The sequence below is a fragment of the Marmota marmota genome, unplaced genomic scaffold, assembly GCF_001458135.2.
Source record: "Marmota marmota marmota unplaced genomic scaffold, marMar, whole genome shotgun sequence".
NCBI classification, from domain to species: domain Eukaryota; kingdom Metazoa; phylum Chordata; class Mammalia; order Rodentia; family Sciuridae; genus Marmota; species Marmota marmota.
The window spans coordinates 3,560,734-3,580,466 of record NW_026000022.1 but is presented as its reverse complement, the minus strand read 5'-3'; the positions used below and the strand labels follow the sequence as shown (position 1 = coordinate 3,580,466).

The 19,733-nt window shown below is 42.9% G+C and overlaps 1 protein-coding gene across 2 annotated transcripts in view; it reads left to right on the top strand.

Moving 5' to 3' along the window:
• The first annotated feature begins 11,910 nt into the window (after positions 1-11,910).
• Positions 11,911-19,733, top strand: part of Slc9a4 (solute carrier family 9 member A4) — a 57,293-nt gene continuing 49,470 nt past the window's right edge. The window contains exons 1-3 of one of the 2 annotated variants that reach the window (XM_048810472.1): positions 12,592-12,724; positions 17,112-17,206; positions 19,105-19,568. In XM_048810472.1, coding sequence (XP_048666429.1) covers positions 19,137-19,568 — 432 coding nt within the window. In that variant the 5' untranslated portion in view covers positions 12,592-12,724; positions 17,112-17,206; positions 19,105-19,136. Of the gene's footprint in view, positions 12,725-17,111; positions 17,207-19,104; positions 19,569-19,733 lie in introns of both variants that reach the window. The other variant, XM_015504960.2, reaches the window with a different exon arrangement.

Below are 19,733 nucleotides of genomic sequence, written 5' to 3'. Positions count from 1 at the left end.
GACCTTCAACCAATGTGTCTCAGTTTGTATCCAATCAGAAGACAGAATTCATATATATTTAATATAAAGAAATACTCATTTGGATATAAGAGATTAATTATGAAGCTGCAAATAGGACTCCAAAGAGTATCTTGGGGTTGAGGCTGAGGGAGAACAGAAAGACAGAATTGGAAAGGGTGTCCTCAACAAGGCTGGGTTTGGGACATTGTGAGGGAAGGTCATTTTGCCCACTGACTGGCAAAGAAGTTCTTTTGGCTGCCTGCGCCAGAGCTGATCCGCGGTTGCTGGGACCCCTGGAAGCAAACCAATGGGAAGATGGCAAACCATGATTGGTGGGTGGACGTGCAGTCTGAGTCAGGGCATGGCAGTGAACGAGCTGTGGGAAACAGAGCTTTGGGGGCAGGTGGACTCGGTGGATATGGGGGAGACATGGGGGTATTTGGTTTGTTATGTGAGTGGTACACAGGCCCATATGAGGAAGATGTGGGGAGGTGGTCACCTGGCCCAAACCAGGACCATGAGGTCACTTCCTTTGAGTGCATATCCAAGACAGAACACCAAAAGAGGTTCTCACACATGCAGAATGCTGAAGAATGAGCCAGAAAAAAAAAAAAATGAATCATAGATGGAACCAGGAAGACCCTCCTGCAAGGCTCTGCCAGATCCTTCCATTCAAGAATCTAATGCTGTGGTCACTGTGAAGGATGAATGGTTCAAAAGTGCAATCATTTACTCAGAACAGATACAGAATGGTGAGGATGACATACAATGGGATATCGCTCAGCAATGAAGAGGAATGCATCTTTGAGACATGCAACAGGGGAATGAATCCCAAGGCATTATGCTATGTGAAAAACGTTCATCTCAAAAGGTGACATTTTTTCCATTTATATGGCATGCTTAGAAAGGTAAAAACAGTCATCGAGAGCAAATCTGGCATTTAGGGGTACAAGAGGGTGTGACCCAAACAAGGACCAAAGAGAGTAAGTAGTCGGATTGTCCTCACAGTGAGGTGAGTCTACACCCACGTGAAAGTCATCCAACTGTGAACCTAAGAATTTAATTTTATTGAATGTTAATTAAAAACTAAATTTTTAAAGTCTCTCTTTCCCCATCCGATCAGGGCTGCCACCCGTGCTGGCACACTGATGCAGGAATTCCCTCTTCTGACTCTGCCTCACCTCTTGCCCACGCAGGGAAGCTCTCTGGGGTGAATTCTTTCGACACGGCTCTAAGCTGGCTATCTTGCACGGTGCTCCCCTGGCTTGTGGGGAAGCAGATGTCTGCCCTCCCATTGCTGCGTCCCCCTCTCTCCTCACTTCACCATTGATCTCCCAACATCCGTGACGTCCTGCAGAGGCTCAGACATTAGTTTGATCTTTGAACCTGGAAGGAGAAATTTCAGAATCTCTGGGATCTTTTTATTCTTTTATATACCGATCCCATGGCTGCCGTGAACTTCCTGCCAACTCTCAGCCATGGGGTGACCCAACTTCCCAGAGGGGAGACAAGCCTCATCTCTGTGCATTGACCCCCTGGTGCTCTCTCACCGGTAGGGATGAAGTGTCTGTCGTGAAGGTGACCAAGGGTCATGATTCCTGGACCAGCTTAGCTGCACTTAGTGAGAGCATATTTTCTCTCAGGGGTTTTGTCAATCACCTCTGTTGGAAGAAAAGGGGGCAATTGTCACTCTGAGTCCTTAAATTTGTGTGCTCTGTCAAAATTCAGAGTCAACTAGAAAAGCCCCATTTAACATTTGATCCCTCCTCCCCATAATTGTCTGTGTCCTGTGCCCTTTAAAGCTAATCACTCAGAGGGAAATCTCTGGCCAGAATCTGGGAAGTTACATATAACCCACTGGCTATTTTTACCTTTCTACCCTAGTTTGTTTCATGCCTTGGATTTTTTTTTCATAATTGGGTTACTGAACAGGCAGACCTAACATATCCGCAGGAAACAACTATGTTTTTCTTCTGCCATCGCCTCACTTTCGTTCTGTAGGGTCTCTTTGGCTTTCCCTGAACAGTTCCCTTAAGAAGCTATTTACAGATCAGCCACCACCTACAGTTGGATGATGACTTATGCAATTGAAACTTGAGTCTAATTAGAGCTAATGGTGAGGTGTGGTACAGACAAGGCTGTGTTCATTTAAGTCATTTTGTCCCCAAACACCCAGAACGACCACTTTCCCCAGTCTCCTATGTCATTGGTTCGGGCCATGGAACTTTTTTTTCCAGAAGGTAAGTAGCGATGATATGTGGTTTCTAGAGTGGGGCAGTGAGGAGCAGGTGTAGCTCTTGCACACTCTCCCTGTGCCACTGTTCCACAAGGCATAGCTACACCACCAGGAAGGACTTCCCAACCCTCCTGGCCTCTCTATCAAGGATTGCCAAGCCAGTGAGCTTCAAGGCAGAATTTTGCTCCATCTCAGAGCATTGTGGGATCCGTGGTCTCTTTCAGTGGACCTTTGGGGAATTTTTCCAGTGATTGTGAAGCCTCCTCCCTTTGCTAAAGGCTGTGAGTCCTGAAAGTTTGATCATTAAGAGAGACATGAAACTCCGTCTTGTAATCAAGCAACAGGTCTCCGAAGTCCACAAGCTACCTGTGGGTAGTGAAAGATACACTTTTCTATCTTAATATCTTACACAAGAACCTTCACGTTCTGCCAGTTGAGACTGAAAAGAGAACAAATTCTTCTGGCAACATGTAGCTTTCATCACAAGAAGTCAGGAGCTAGGTAGAAACACAACTCGTGAAAAGTATCTTCTGTGGACTGAATTGTGTCCACATGTTGAGCTCTAGCCTCCAACGTGGTTTATTTAGAAATAGGCTCTTTAGGAGGTAAAGTTAAAGGCAGTCATGTGATCCTGATCCAATAGAGTTAGTTATAAGAAAGGACGCTTGAGAACTAGAGTGCGCTCTCTCTCTCTCTCTCTTTCTCTCTCTCTCTCTCACACACACACACACAGAGGAAGAGAGAGAGAGAGAGAGAGAGAGAGAGAGAGAGAAAGCCTTTACCAGAAACTTAATTGTCTGCCACCTTGATCTTGAATTTCCAGCCTCCAGAACTGTAAGGGAACAAATTTCTGCTCTTTAAGTCAGCCAGACTCTGGTAATGTGTCATGGCAACCCACAGTGACTAATACCAAGGCACGTGGTGCTGGAACTGATGTGAAGTGGGCAGAAACCCTGAAGGGACAATAGACTTACCTAGACTGAGTCACATCCAATGGAAGGTGGTAGTGGTTCATTGGCATGTAAATAGTTCTTTCAGAACAACTGTGAAAAAAAAAAAAAGAAAGATCATCTGATTTTTTTCACACCCACCTATGTGCTTGAAGCTAGAGTAGAGAAGACCCTAAATCTCTTCTGATCCACTGCTGTGTTTTGATTGTTTGTCCCTCAAAAATTCATGTTGAGATTTAGTTACCGTAGTGGCAGTGTCAGGAGGTGGGGCCTGTAAGATGGATTCATGCTGTGCCCTTGGAAATAGCCATCATGGTGGGAGCAGGCACATGATGGCAGGAGCAGGGTTGTCTCCTCGTGTTCCTCCTTCTCTACGTCCTTCAGCTCTTCCTCACATGATGTGATTCACCCTGCTTTACTGCAGCCAGGAGGGCCTTGCCAGATGTTGGCACCTAGGTCTTAGATGTCCCATCTTTTCTGTGAGCCAATAAATTTCGTTTTATTAGAAATGATGCAGTCTATCTACGGTGCTCTATTATAGCAACACAAAAGGTACCAAGGCACCCACAATATCTCCCCACATCCCACGAGTTTGTGTTTATCAGTTTGCCTTTATCTAAACTGCCTGGATATCTACTCTTCTGGGATAGCAAAAGCAGCCTCTAACCCATGCCAGCCCATGTGGTCCCCCCATGTGAGTGAGAAATTGTGATCCTCAATGTCCAAGACCACGGTAACCCTAAGAAAAAAGGAATTTTGCTAAGGAAAGAAAGAAAAGGAGGGATAATTTTAAAAAGAAAAGAAGGAGACTACACCTACTAGACATTCCTAGTGCAAGGGATGGTGGCGATGGGTGGGATGGGAGAAGGAGGGTGGGAGGGGTCAGTCCCTTGGAAAGGAGGGGAAAGAGTAAGGAGGCAGAGTTGCTAGCTCAGCCACTTTGTCTGGGCTCAGCTGGCCTTAGGGCTTATTTTTCTGAATAGAAACGGGTGATAACGTGGGTAGTTGGAGTCAGAGGATATAATTTGGTTTTAATTACCTGCTGTTTTACTTCCATTGTCCCATTTCTTTAAGGTATAACAGTGACAAGTAACTTATTAGACAGTATGGTTGAGACTAAGGGATATAAAACATCTACTACCCAACACTCACCTACTACCTGCTATGTACCAAGCATTCTCCCTTCTGTTATGTTACTTAATCTTCAGACTGATCGTCATCATCATCATCATCTTCATCGTGGTAGACAGCATAACCAAAGTTTGAAGAGATCACAGAGCTTCTCCAGATTCTTCCTCTTTCAAGATTCTATTTCCCTTAGGGAAACGATCACATTAGAATTGCAGGAATGTGTCTGTAACTCTGGCCTGGAGATCTGACTCATTCCAGAGCTCACATTCATGCCCGCCCTCCCCATGCCCACTGCACCATGACACCTGTCTGCTCCTCTTTGAATTGGGGGGATCCCCAGGTGTTGATTATACCCTTCACAGGGCCTGTTTCTCTCTGAGCAGTGGAAGTTTGACTTTGTGGGGGCAGGGACAAAGCTCAGCTTTTCTGTCCTGAAAGCAGGGTCAAAGCTGTTGACTTTTCTCCAGGCTTGGGATGCAGGCTTTCAATTTTGGAGTATGATATACAAGAACTTGGTCCAAGGCCATTCAGTCTAATTGCTAGCTGTGGGCTTGGAAAGCAAATCGTCTTTCTGGACAGCATTGACCTATTCTCTATCACTGCTCTTTTCCCTTCTTTCTCCTAAAAAAAGAATGGAAATTTGAGCCCTGAAAAAAGGAAAAAGAGCTCAGAGGCAAGAGACGGACACTTTAGACTCAGAAGTGCTGCACAAGGAACTTTCTGGTAAAGTCAGCAAGAGTGGCTCAAGACAGGAAGGTAGAAAAGGTGTGTGGATCATTCTGTCCAAAGCTGCTCTAGGAGAGAGGTGACTTTCTAAGTCACCATGTGTGGGTACAGAAAGTGGCGTTACGTTTGCTTTTGTTCTGTTGGAGTTTCTCCAAAACAAAAGTTGTGTCTGGGAGATTGAAGAGAAAACCCCTGACGTTCTGCTTCCCAGTGTGCACAGCCGAAGCCCTGGAGGATGGGAAGGGCAGAGCATTCTTATTAGCCCTGAGGATAGACAGGATGTGGTGACCTGAATAGTAAGGAGTCTACTAGAGAGAAGTCAGGGCATTCCTTCCTCATCAACCTGGGACTCCAAGTATGGATAGGTTTTCCAGAGCAGACAACAAGGACCACAAGGATTCTTGGAATGGGCACCAAAAAAGGATCAGAGCAGGGCAGGTTTCCACTGTCAATACACTTGTCTGAATATTTCGATCAAAAGCTGCAGGTATTTGCAGAGCTCTCTGTGGACCTAAAGTTCCACATAATTCCTTTAGTTCTCTGATTTGCAAGTGAAAAAAAAATGTTTTTATGGTTTTTTCCCCCCTTCCAGTTTCAAATCCCTCTTTGTGTGGATAAATTCAGGCAGGTATATGTCCAGCCCATTATGATGACCTGGTGCCTCCGAGAATGGATCTCTTTTAGGGACTTAGATTGATTGATAATTATCATTTTGATCTTTTTACCATTTACACATATGAAAGTGAATTTGGTTTCAATTAAACTATGAAGCTTCTGCTTATCAAGTGCCGTGACTCTCTCTAAATGGGTCTAGTCAGGAAAATCTGCATAACATAAAATGTATTCTTTAATCATGCCTCTCTCTTTCTGCAGACATCTTTTCCTTCCTGGTATCCCCAGGATACATGACAGCAAATTCTCCACCCTTATTGAGTGAATGGAGGCCCTTCTCATCTTTAACTCTCCACTCTGCCAGTTTAAAAGCAATTATTACTTAGTGTTTCCTAAGTATCAGAAACTGTTCTAAGCATCCTATGAAAATTAACTGTTTAATCTTAATTCTTCTGCAAGCAGATATCAGGTTTCCCAGGACCATTTGTTGAACAGGCTACTTTTTACACACTGAATTTTCTTTGAACATTTGTTGGAAATCAATTGACCATAAATGTAAAGACTTATTTCTGAACTCTTAGTTTTGTCCATTGGTCTATATGTGTATTCTTATGCTAGTACCAAACTGCTTTGGTTACACTGTGCCTTTGTAGCATAGTTTGAAATTGAGAAGGGTGAATCCTCCAATTTTATTTTTCTCTTGTTCAAGTTTTTTTTTTTTTGCTATTATTGGCATATTCCATATGAATTTCAGGACCAGCTTGTCAAATTCTAGAAAAAAGCACATATAGGATTCTGGTAGTGATCATGTCTTATCATTTTAAGAGTACTACTAACATACCAATATTAGGTTTTCTGATCTATGAATGTGAATTTGTTTGTATTTAGTTAGTTCTTCTTTACTTTCAGCCATGTTTTCGTTTTGCAGAATCCAAAGTTGACATTTCTTTTGTTAAATGTATTCCTAAGAATTTTCTCTTTTGATGCTCCTATAAAGGGCATTGTTTCCTGAATTTCATTTGGCTTTGTTTGTGACTTTAAGATGTAATTTGTTTTTATAAATTTATCTCCTATCCTGCAAGCTTGCTGAGCTCACTTATTAGATCTAACAGATTTTTAGTCAATTATTTAGGATTTTCTATGTAAAAGGTATATCGGCTGTTCATAGAAATCATTTTGCTTTTTCTCTTCCAAGCTGAATGCCTTTTATTTATTTTTATTGCCTAGTTCCCCTGAAGAGAACCTCTAGTAGAAGGTTGAACAGAAGTGATGAGAGTCTTTGTCTTATTCCTGATCTTAAACAAAATATATTTAGTCTTTTACCACTAGGTATGCTGGCTGTGATGCTCTCATGTTGAGGAAGTTCCCTTCTATTCTTAGTCTTTGAGTGTTTTTAAAATGAGAATATGTTGATATTTTACAAATTTTTCTTTCTCAATCTATTGAAGAGGTTTTGTCCTTTAATCAATACATATATTTGATGACTTTTGGATATTAATCCAACCTTGCCTTCCTGGGACAAATCTCACTTGGCATGTACAGGTTTATAAATGCTTTATCTTCTTGATGGATTTGGTACAGAGCTGGGGCCTTCCCAGACACTGAGGCAGTGGGAAGATCCCCTTCAAACTCCAATTCTTGTGATCAAGTCAGGAAGACTTCAGACATGTCACTCAGAGGAACAGGCCTGAGTTTTACTGAAGGGACAGGATAAGGAAAAGGGGACACTCTCAAAGAAGGGGATGGGTCCTCTCAGAGAGGAGAGGGACAGTGTAGCTTTCCTGTGTTATGCCAGATTCGTGGCACCCCAACAGACCTCCAGGAGCTGAATCCGATGCAATCACACAAGAGTCTTTATTGCAAGCTCGAGCCTGGACTCACAACCGTTCCCGATGCAGTGGTCTCAGGGAGTGAGTCCCGGTCCTTTGTTCAGTGAGATTTTATAGGTTTTGGGGGGATACTCTATGCGTCACAACATCACACAGCAAATCATTCCATATCGTGGGAAAATCAAACAACAACTCTTAACATTGATTAGCACATTCACTGGCGGGAACAAGTTGGGTAGGGGTGATTGGTTAGTACAAGAGGGGGATTCCTTTGAACTGATTGATTTAAGCCACGAGGAGTGTACGTGCTAAACTACATGGTTTCCCAACTTGTCATCAACTACCATAAACCACTTGGGGGTCATCTGGCATTCCAGGTATTTTCCCTGTCTCATGCTGATTGGAGGTTGCTAGAGGGGTTGCTATGGGTCCCCACCTAGCCTAACTGAGTCAGGGACACCTGGCGCCACAGACCTCTCAGGTTATTTACAAACAACTCAGCAGGGTGGGTGTGTGCTTAGGAGTGCTCTCTGGGTTTTTCCAAGGACAAGGGTCACGCCCCCTTCCTTAGGACAGGCCTTGAGGTAGAAGCTGCTGTTATTTATTTATTTTTAAAAATGGAGTCACATCAGTTTCTCACCTGCCCTTCAGTTTTATTGGGAATCCCAGAGAAGTTTCCAGAAAATCCCGCCCAGGTCCACCTTTTGACTGACTGTAGGTTGACATCAAACTTTCAAGTCACACTGCCATGACAACTGTGCCACCTGCGCCCATGCTGACCCATTCTAATTGGATTCTTAACCACACATTCTTACAGATTTTATCTTTAGGAGGAGTTATCTTTATCTTCTGGAATCTGGTCTGTGAAAAGGGTCACAAAATTAACTTGGGTTCCTCTTATCAGCATAATTTTCTGCCTGCCTTGCTTTTTGCAGATAACAGGTAGTTTGCTGAGGAATGTGGCATATCCTGTCTACTTAGGCCAGGCAGGGCTGCAAGTAAATTGTTTTTTGACAAAGAGAGCACGTAGGAGTCAGTAGAGTGGGCCCATGTTATGGAATTATTCTCTTAACTGTATGTTCTCACCATTCACATCTGTCACAGATAGACCCTTTTCATTTCCTAAATCTTCCGCCAGAAACATTCGCTATTTCAGACTATTTTGTTAGTTATTTGTAAGTTATTCCAGGTCTTTCCACAATGTTTCCATGGTATATTTTCTGTTCTTTTATTCTTAATCTACTTGTTTGTTTGAATCTAAAAGGGCATCACCTGTGGGCAGTGTGTAGTCTCATTTTCGTTGTTTTTAAAAACCGGATATTTTAGATGAGCTTTGGACTTTGAGCAATTCTTGATACTGAACTCCTTCCCTCTTCTCCAACTCCAGAGCTTGGTATTTGCTCGTTTGACTGTTTAGTGACTTGGCTGCCTGATTTCAGTAAAATCATGCCCTATACAGCCTTGATATCACCAAAGCAAACTGGATCTTTCATAATATCTTTCCTTCTCTTCTCTCCTCCAGGGTGACAGGTTTTAGCCTTTTATTTGATTTTTTTTTTCCCACTGATCACCCATTCAGCTGCCAAATGGTCTATAATTTATACTCAGCTCAGCCTATCATTCTCACCAATGCCTTGGGCTATAAATGCCTCCGTGATCTGATCAATTGAAGTCAGTTCCATTCCTTTCCCAGGCTAAGTTTGGAGGCCCGTCTTTGAGGCTTGCTCTGACCTCAGGAGGGTTCTTCTTAAAGTTCTTAATGGTTTACCCTTTCTCCAGCTATCATGGAGCTCCCAGCTCTTCCTGCTGGCTCACAACTCAAATCTCCATGGTTTTGGACAGTGACCTTAGGCTTGAACTTCCCGACACTAAGTCCCAAATAAAACTGGTCTCCTTAGAGACAGCTGAAGGGCTCTCTGTCCTAGGATTTGCCTTCCCTCTTTTGCAGACCCTGTTTCACCACCCTGGAGTTGAGAACAGTGTCAGCCACCTGCCGTTCTTAGAGTGATGCTCTGCATTATGAGGGAGGTGCTGGGCAGGGCTAGTGGCCCCTAGTTACCTAGTCTTCTTGGCTGGTTCTTCCTGGTAGGAAAAATCAGTTCCCTGAGCAAGCTGGATGAGAGTAATTGGGGCCCCATATTCCTGGCCCTCTGCCTCTGGGGTTAAAGCTCAATTCTATGGGTAGGGCTCGAAGGAAGAAGGGATCTCTCAGTCACGCCTGCCTGCAAGAGATCTTGAGTGACACATTGCTGGGGTGGGACAGGGCCAGTTCTGGTAACATGTACTGACAGCCTGACTCTTCCGGGTAGAAACTGTACCTCTATCCTGGGGATTATCCTGGGGATTAGAGGGATCCTCAACTCTTGGTTGTGCCCACCCAGAGAAAAGCTTACCTCACACTGAACTGAGGTGCGGGGAGAGAAAGTGCCAAGCCACACACCTGTGCCAAGACACAGATCTTACAGATACTGTTGAGTGTCCCGAGGACAATTTGCAGAGACTGAATAGTCTCTTCTGTATTTAACAATTCTCACCAGTGACGGGGGTTTTCTTAGGGGGAGAGTCCGAGAGCTCCTGTGGTTTTCATTCTAGAAGTGCTTTCCCTTTGCTTCTTTTCCTCCCCAACAGGTTCTGCATTGGGTTTCCTGCTCCTGGAGGCTTGGTCTCACCTTCTGTGTACTAAATTGTGAAAGCCTTTCAGAAAGCATGTTCAGACATCTGTGTGATGCCAAGGATCAGTAAGGTGGGCAGCTCATTCTTCACCTGGGGTACCAGAGGGTAGGCTGGTGTGGAAATCAGGTTATTCTGCTACCCTCCCTAGATGGCTTCCCTTGTCTAACGGTGATTGTGCTATCAACCGTCAGGTAATTGTAAGGTAAAAACACTTCATCGTATATTCACAAAGACTTGCGATCTTCGAGCAGGAAAGGGATCCCTGATATGGAGAGCATCTTCATTTTTCTAGATGAGAAAACTGAGGCTCAAATAATTGGAGCAACTTTCCTGAAGTGAATCAGGTAATTCTCCGCCTGAGAATGGAGGTCTTCTAATTGGTTTGGGTCTTTCCACGGAGACATTCCCCATCCCCCCTCGTTTCTTTATAGAAGAAAAAAAACAATAAAAATGCGAATAAAAGTAAGACACTGAAGGCGGCAGAGTGGCGCATGCCTGTAAAAGCCAGAAACTGGGGAGGCTGAGGCAGGAGGATCACAAGTTCAACGCCAGCCTCAGCAACTTAGCGAGGCTCTATCTCAAACTGAAAAATAAAATTAAAAAATGGGTGGGGATGTGGTTCAGTGGTTAAGCCTCTGTGGGTTCAATCCCAATACCAAATTTTTTTTTTTAAAAAAAACTATTATAAATAAGCTTTCTATTACGAAGCCATTTGTGTATATCTTCTGAGTAAAAACAGTGGACTCATTATGGTATCCTTCTTGTAATACACCTGATGATTTATTTTAGTAACTTGGAGTCTAACAGTGAGGAAAAGAGAAAACATCCACTTGTGAGCTCCTTATTCTCCTATCTTATTTTGAAGTTGTGACTAGGTGTTGGGATCACAACCAATCCTTCCTCAGTTTTCTAAGGATCTTTGCTGAATACAGGCAGTAGTGGGCTCATCAGCTCGAAGGATGCAAACTAGAAAAAAACAGAAATCCCTGTGCAGCTTGATGCAGAAGCAGTGATATTAATGATGAATAATAATTATCATTTCCTGTTCACTGTTGTTCTTTATTGCAACCCTGTCAATTTGATCTTCTATGAGAACGAGAGATGTGATTTCAAATAGTGAAAACCGACATTTATTAAGTGCCAACTCCACACCATCTCATTTAGTGCTCGTAGCTGCTCAGTGAGATGAACAGCCTTATCCTCTCTCTTCAAATGAAGTCACTTGGCCAAGTTCACTTGGCCAAAGGTTAGAGAACTACAAAGAAATTCTTAAGATTCACCTCAGAATCAATTCTTTCATAAACATTCTGTGGCACTACTTTTCAACAAATGGACCCCAATAACAGAATTCGTTAAGATGGAAGAAAATTTGTAGGCACCTATGGGAGTTGTTATTTGGTTTGTTTTTCTCTGAAAAACTCTTTGTAAATTTCAGGAGAGGTGAAGCTTCACTCCTATGAAGTATTCATCACGAAGTCTGGTAGTACACTATGCCAAGGTCATCCTAGCCATTGCCACCACTCCCCCTCTTCCTTCCTCTTTTATAGAGACTGTAAGACACAGTTTTCCAGGACGTTTCTAGTTTACACCTTATTCATCCCTCAACTTGCCAAGGGTGTCTCATCGTGGGCGCCCACTAGGTGGCAGCAGTGTAACCTGTGGCGAACACTCAGCGCAAACATTTCATTACAAAAGCCAAATCAGAGCAAATAATTAAGTGTGTTTCAAGAACTACCTGCCTTGACCATTCAGAACAAGTGACAGAGTAGCAAGGGGAGGAAAGCAGGGACAGGGGCAGGACAGGTAGCTCCTTCCTGGGATGCCACAGAGCGGCAAGGATTCCCTTCCTCATTAAAAGGACTTTGATGGCACATGGAATGAGCACTGTGGTGTCCTTTTCGGTTTTCACCCTCAAGATGAAACCTGCCTGCAGTGAAGTGAGGAACCAACGGCTTTGAAGAGGAGGTTTCTTTCCCCCCTTTATAAATTGCTTTCAGGTCATGATCGCATGAAGGCTCTACAGGTAGCTCCTTGTGCTTTCTTTAACAAGTTCTTTGAATGACTGTGTCTGAGTCCGAAGCTGAATTGCTCCAACATAAGCATTAAAACAAACAAACAAACAAACAAAAAAAAAACAGTAGAAATCTTCTACACACAGCCTCAACAACATACTTGGACTCTCTTGGATGGACCTACGGACTGTGTGTCTGTCACCTTGAGCCAGGTGAATGCAGCTGTTCTCTAGAAGTCCTCTCCGCGGCAGATGTGTGGCACACATCTGCACCCAGGGTGTGTAGCAGAAGCCCACAGAATGGGTCTCAAGATATTCGTGCCTTTTAGTCCTTGCATCTGGTTGTTATTGCTCGTGGCCCTTGTAGGCTCTGAGGCATCTTCTGATTTGAATGAATCTGCAAGTTCCCCTGCTCAGCATGCACCTAAGGCTTGGTTTGCTGCTTCCAGCTCGGTGCCAGATGAAAGGATATCTGTTTTCGAACTGGATTATGATTATGTGCAAATTCCTTATGAGGTCACCCTCTGGATACTCTTAGCATCTCTTGCAAAAATAGGTAAGTCCTCAAACAACTGGTTTTAGAAGTTGTTTCTCACATGAGATCACATATGTGAATATGCCTTATAGATGGTGGACTAAGTGGATTTCAAATGTTAACTGTGATTAAATAAAAATTCTCTTCCCATAGGTCAAGGGTAAGTCACAACTTCTTTATTTATTTTTAACAAAGCTGCTCAATGCTTCAGGATTCTGCTTTGAAATTTAAGAGACGACGGTGAGGTCCTGGGTTCCTTTGGTTTCTTCTCATTTCAGGTGACACTGTTGGGACATTGTCATGTAAAAGTCTCAACATGCTTTACAAAATTAAGACCTTGGAGTGAAGCAGGTTGGAAATTTCGGGAACCACATAATGTTTCTTCTGTGAAATAGTCTTCCTTCATTCTCAACCACAAAATGTGGAATTCATTAATGGCTTCCATTGTTTATTCTTTACAAGTGGTGCATGTTCCTTGAAACTTGACAGAAGCAAGGCGCAAGACAATCACAGGCAACTCTTGTGTCCCTCAGAGATAGGATATGGGGCCAAATTAGATGATATCTGTTGGTAAAATATTGGTTTACATCTAAGTCAAATGGAGCCAATGGCCTCCTCTGTGAAATAAAGTGATTTTTTAAAAAATGACAGGATTAAATTCCTACCATGGTATTTGTGTGTATGTGTGTATGTGTGTGTGTATACCAAAAAAAAAAAAAAAAAAAAGCAAGGGGTACCTTACACTCTTCGACTATTTAATCCTTAATTGCACTCCCCTGTTCCTTAGAACATTAGCTTATTCCAAAGTGGAAAATCAATATGATCATCTCAGTTCCTAAGCATAATATCTCCTTTGTCTCACCTCTAAACTTTGTATTATTTGAGTAGGTAGATTGCCTGATTGAGATAGAATCTCTAGAACATTTTGATGCCCATTTATATGTATATACATTGTCTCTAAGACGAATTTGAAATGTGGGTTTGAGCCACACATGGTCTGCATTGAATTTTGGTGGGTTTTTATCTATTAATCTAACTCCCTCCTTATGGCTTGGGGCACAGGTGTGCTCATTAGGAGCTTCTTTATAACTTTTACTCATTTTGAACTAATAGAGTATGAAGATTGGATGGGAATTGTTAGTTTAAAGAGCTCCCTTGCGATTCATTAAGTGATTAAGTGGCACAAAGGGTCTCATGTTATTTTAGAGACCTGTTCGAGTAAAAATGGCTTTCCAAATGGATATCGTCCTCAGTTCAGAGCAAAGAGTCTAACACCTTTATGAAAACCATGTTGACAATGAAAATGTTCAGATGGTCTTGAGTGACAATTGAGTGTTCCCTCTGTAAACAGGCTGAAGATTCTTGGCCTTCACTGTCCGTCCCCCACTTTAGCCTCCCTTTATCAGTAATGGTTACCATTGGTCTGGGAATCAGGAGACTAGTTCTGTCCCTGACTAGTTGGTCACTTTGTCCATCAGAAGATCAATCAATGCAGAAAGGGTGCGTTTCGTCTTAGTTTCATATTAACCTAAAGCATAGCTTGTCCTTTCAAGGTGTGGCTCAGACTCACTATGGTTAAAATTTAAGAGAACTCAGAGGACACTATTGTCTGTGGAACTGCTGATTTAAATGCACTTATTTTCCTGTTAACGCCATTCAACATAGTTTAGAAAGAGAAAATTGCTTAAGTAGGTTGTCAGCTTGAACATGCTTATTCGAGTATGATTTCATGTTTTCTAGTCTTCAAGAATCTAGATAATTTCTGTGTTCCATATGGATATGGGGGTGAGAAGAAAAGGCATATTTATTGAATGCATACCATTTGCCAAGTACTGGGTTGGAAGTTTTATATAAGATGGTTCACTTACCAAAGGCAAAATAATGGCAATGATAGTAATAATACTGATGATTTGTAAAACTTTAACATGTAAGGATGCATATGACCTTTTTTAGATTATATTATAAAACCTGAATATATGCAATACATGGAAATGACCATGGTTCCTGACCTCAAGGGCCTTTATTTTTCCAAGTCCATTTAATAGGGGTTGGGTTGTGGCACAGAGGTAGAGGGCTCGCCTAGCATGGATGAGGCACTGGCTTTGACCACATAAAAATAAAATAAAGACATTGTGTTGACCTATAACTAAAAGTAAGAATACTAAAAAGAACATTTAATAATGGGGAAAGCCTATGTATTATTTTTATTGACATAAGTGAGATGTGACATTCTATTGAGAGTATCATTTCAACTTTATAACATATATTTGATTTTCACGCGCTCATACACATATTCATGCAGATCAAAACTTGAAGGAAATGCTTAAAATTTGTCCCTGAAAAGACTCCGTTTTTATATTTAACATATTTTATGAGTTATATTTCCATATGTGAAAAAATATTAAATAAATGGTTTTCCATCTTTGACTCAAACTGGAAAATTACATCCACTTACGTGTGGGTTCATTTAGCCTTCATACCTATGTTATCCAGAGACTATCAAGTAATTTTGCTTCCTTTGCCTCCAAATTATTGTTCTTACTCCCTCATTTAAGTTTTTGGGGTTCTTTTTAGTTTTTCATGACAGGGTAATGCATTTTGATATAACTATGCGAGCATGGAATATATCTTCTTCTAATTAGGATCCTGTTTTTGTGGATGTACACCATGGTGAGATTCACGGTGGTGTTTTCATGTGTGTACATAGGAAAGTTATGTCAGATTCATTCTACTGTCTTCCCTGTTCCTCTCTCCCTCCCTTCCCTCCATTCTCCTTTATCTAATCTACTGAACCTCTATTCTTCCCTTCCAACCCCCTTATTGTGAGTTAGCTTCCATATATCAAAGAAAACGCTCCATATTTGGTTTTGGGGGATTGGCTTACTTCACTTAGCTTGATAGTCTCCAGATCTGTTATTTTACTGGCAAATACCATAAAGTCATTCTTCTTAATGGCTGAGTAACATCCCATTTTCTTTATCCATTCATCTGTTGAAGGGCACCTAGGTTGGTTCCATATAAATAAATAGCTTAGCTATCGTGAATTGAGCTGCTATAAATATCCATGTGGCCAGCTCACTGTAGTATGCTTATTTTAACTCCTTTGGATACATACCAAGGAATGGGATAGCTGGGGCAAATAGGGTTCCATTCCTAGGTTTTTGAGGACTTTCTATACTGCTTTCCAGAGTGGTTGCACCAATTTGAAGACCCATCAGCAATGTATGAGTGTTCCCCTTTTCTCACCTCCTCACCAACATTTCTTGTTATTTGCGTTGCATTCTTGGTACTTGCTCAAGGGCCTTTTGATTTAAGGAGGAGGACAGGTTAACCTACAACTGACTGGTAGACATTCCAGAAGAAAAACACAAAACACTCTCCAATTCCTTTTAAAATAACCAATTTATGCATTTGTAAAGCAAGGATATTCCAGAACAAAGATAACAACAAAAACAAAAACATCACCTCAGACTTTGTCTTTTATTTTACTACAACTTTTGGAAACATCACTGAAGAATCTTCCTTGAACCATTTGTAAGGATGGGATTATAGAATTGGGGATGGATTTCAAAGTGACTAACTGTCGTCCCTTGTGAAAGGCGGGAAGCATTTTAGAATGCGAAATGCCTATAATGTGTCCCTTTAGGAAGCCTTACTTATGGGTAGGTAGCTTCCAACAGGAAGGTGCAGCTTGGCAGGTACATGCTGGATCCGTTTTGGGAAACTTGATTCCTGGAAGCAGGGCCAACCTAGAAATCCACAGACCTTAGAGAATCACACTCTGGGCTTTTCCATCTTCTTGTGTTAAGAAAAGTTGAGTTTGATTAAAATAACTATAAAGAAAGGAGAGAGAGAGAGAGAGAAAGAGAGGCTGATAAAGTTGTAATTGAGAAATAGAGAATCCATGACTCTAAAAGGAAGCCCTAAGCTAGCCTTGAAGCTAATGAAATGGAGGTGGGAGTCGGTGTCACATCTATTGATGGGGATTATACTCCATTGTACTAACCTGTCTGCATAGAGGAGGGACCCATATCCTCTTTGGGTGACTAACCCAAAATATCCCTGAGGAGACATTTATTGGCTCCCGATGGCCCCTGGGAGGAATTCTCGCTCTCTTAATTTTGAATTGGAGCCCCTCTATTATTTGGCACAAAATCACCTTCTCTCTTTCTAATATTCTTCACAATTCAAAATTTGCTCCAGTCAGGTGGAAGTCCTGGATGAATGTCGAAAATATCTGACTGAACCAGTCTGCCTCTCTTCTGCATTGGAGTCCTTTCCACCTAAAATGTCTCTCATTCTGCCATCCAATGCCATAAATCCTGGTCCTTTTCCAACAGCCCATTCAATTTTGTCCCATGTAACAACATCCATGATGATGTGAACTCACTCATTTGTATACCTACAGATTCTTTCAGCAAACAGACCAGCTGTGTAGACAGATGCTGTGCTAAGCACTTGGAGAGAGATAAATCATTCTGCCTGAGTCTGAGGAAAATACAGGTTAGTAGGGCACAGAAGTTGTGCAAAAAAAAAAAAAAAAAAAGTAGAAAGGGACCATTGCTATCAGACAGGTAGAGTGCAGATCATTTTTTTTTTTTTGATAATTCAGAGAAAGATATATTATTTCTTCAGGAGGAATCTTAGCCTCAAAGTCTGAGCAGGACCCCAATAGACCAAGAAAAGGATAATTCAAGCAGTGATAACAGGATAAGAAGACAGAAAAGGAGACCTACGGAGAGGAAAGGAATTTGGTTGGCTGAAATGGGGAATGTACAAAGGTAGGGTCAGCTGTGTGGAGGCAGACTTGGAGAGGTCCCCATGATGACCCACTGACCTCTGATCTTTTACTATATTTGTTGGTACGTTCAAAATGCAGCTAATTGTACATTTATTCATCTTATTACTTCTTTTTCTTCTTCTTCTTTCTTCTTTGTCCTGAGGATTTAACCCAGGGGCACTTTACCACTGACTTACATCCCCTGTCCTTTTTATTTTGAGACAGTGTCTTGTTCAGTTGCTGAGACTCTCATTAAATTGCTAAGACTGACCTTGAACTTGCGCTCCTCCTGCCTCAGCTCCCAAGTCTTCAGTATTACAGGCATGTGCCATAACGCCCAGTAATACATACCATTACTTCTGTCTTCTAACTTGGGTCTTACTTCTAAAATTTCATCATCAGTGGGAGCTGTGTTGTCAATCATTACATCTTTAGTTTTCTACTTCACAGTACTTAGCACAGAGGGACGCTCAAGCAATATTATTGGTTTATTGTTGTGTCTTCTGAGTTTTAGGTGGGGAATGAGATAATCTGATACATATGGTGTAAAAAACTCATCTGGCTGGAGAGTGTGGAATCTGCTGGGGGACTGAGGTTGAGAATGGAGCTGTATTTGTCACCTTTCTCTGACTATGACAAAATACCTAAGATAATTAACTTATAAAGAGGAAAGGTTTATTTTGCCTCACAGTTTTGGAGGTTCCAGCCCATGAGGAATTGGCTCCTTTGCTTTTAGACTTGTGGTGAGGCAGCACATCGTGGTGAAAGTATGCAGCAGTGCAGACTTGCTCACCTCATTACTGGGAAACAAAAGGGAGAGGAGTAAGGGGCAGGGGTCTCACAATCCCTTTTGAGAGCATTTTCCCACTGACCTGGGCCTCCCCCCCCCCACTAGGCCCTACCTCTTAAAGGTTTTATCATCTCACACTATCACCTCCCTGGGGACCAAAACTTTTAACACTCAGGACACTGGGGTACATTCAAGATTAAAAGTACAGCAGGAGGTGAGAAGAAAAATGCAATATCTAAGATGGGGAATTAGGATGTCTTCAATAAAGACAGTGGTATAGAAATGGAGAGGAGAAGGTGGACTTTAGAGGGACTGGAGGAATTCAGGGCTGGTGGCATGAAGGGTCCAAGGTGATGAAGAGGGGTTGATGAGAATGTGACCTGATTTCCCTCTCCAGTGTCTGACCAGGAAGCAATGTCACTGGCTAAATAGAGGAGACAAAATAAGCCACTTTTAATTGTTGCCTATTTGTTTAGTGAAGAGGGGAATGAAGTAAGATTGGAAAAGCTGAAAAGAGTCCAGGTGCGTGTGTCTGATTTTGCATGAGCCAGATGCAGAAATTGCATCTGTAAGTGTACAGTCTAGCCTTCCTGAGCTAGGAATATAGCTCAGTGGTAGAGGGCTGGCCTAGCATGTGCAAGGCCCTGGGTTTGGTTCCCAGCACTGCAAAAACCCAAAGTCACCGCCCTTGCAACACTTCCAGTCCCTGCCACAGATGGGAAACTGAGGCTCAGAGAAGCCAGCCAGCTTGCCCCAGGTCCTATCCGCTTGGCTTTCAAGGAGCACCACTTCATTAGCAATTTCCAAACGTGCTTCTCTGCACTTCCACAGGCTTCCATCTTTACCACCGGCTGCCGGGCCTCATGCCTGAAAGCTGCCTGCTCATCCTCGTGGGGGCCCTGGTGGGCAGCATCATCTTCGGCACCGACCACAAGTCGCCCCCCGTCATGGACTCCAGCATCTACTTCCTCTATCTCCTCCCACCCATCGTGCTGGAGAGCGGTTACTTCATGCCCACGCGGCCCTTCTTCGAGAACATCGGCTCCATCCTGTGGTGGGCAGGCCTGGGGGCCCTGGTCAACGCCTTGGGCATCGGCCTGTCGCTCTACCTGGTGTGCCAGGTCAGGGCCTTCGGCCTCAGCGACATCAGCCTGCTGGAGAACCTGCTCTTTGGCAGCCTCATCTCCGCGGTGGACCCCGTGGCCGTGCTGGCCGTGTTCGAGGAGGCGCGAGTGAACGAGCAACTCTACATGATCATCTTCGGGGAGGCCCTTCTCAATGATGGCATCAGCGTGGTGAGACGTCGCGAGGGGTCCTAGGGGCGCCAGGGTTCAGTGGGGCTCGGCATAGGAGGCTATCCTCAGGGCCAAAGAGGAGGCCTGAGTCTGGGCTCCTGCCAGGAATGAGCAGACCCGGGTGCACGCAGCATTGCCCCAAATCCAGTGACCTTCCTTAGGATC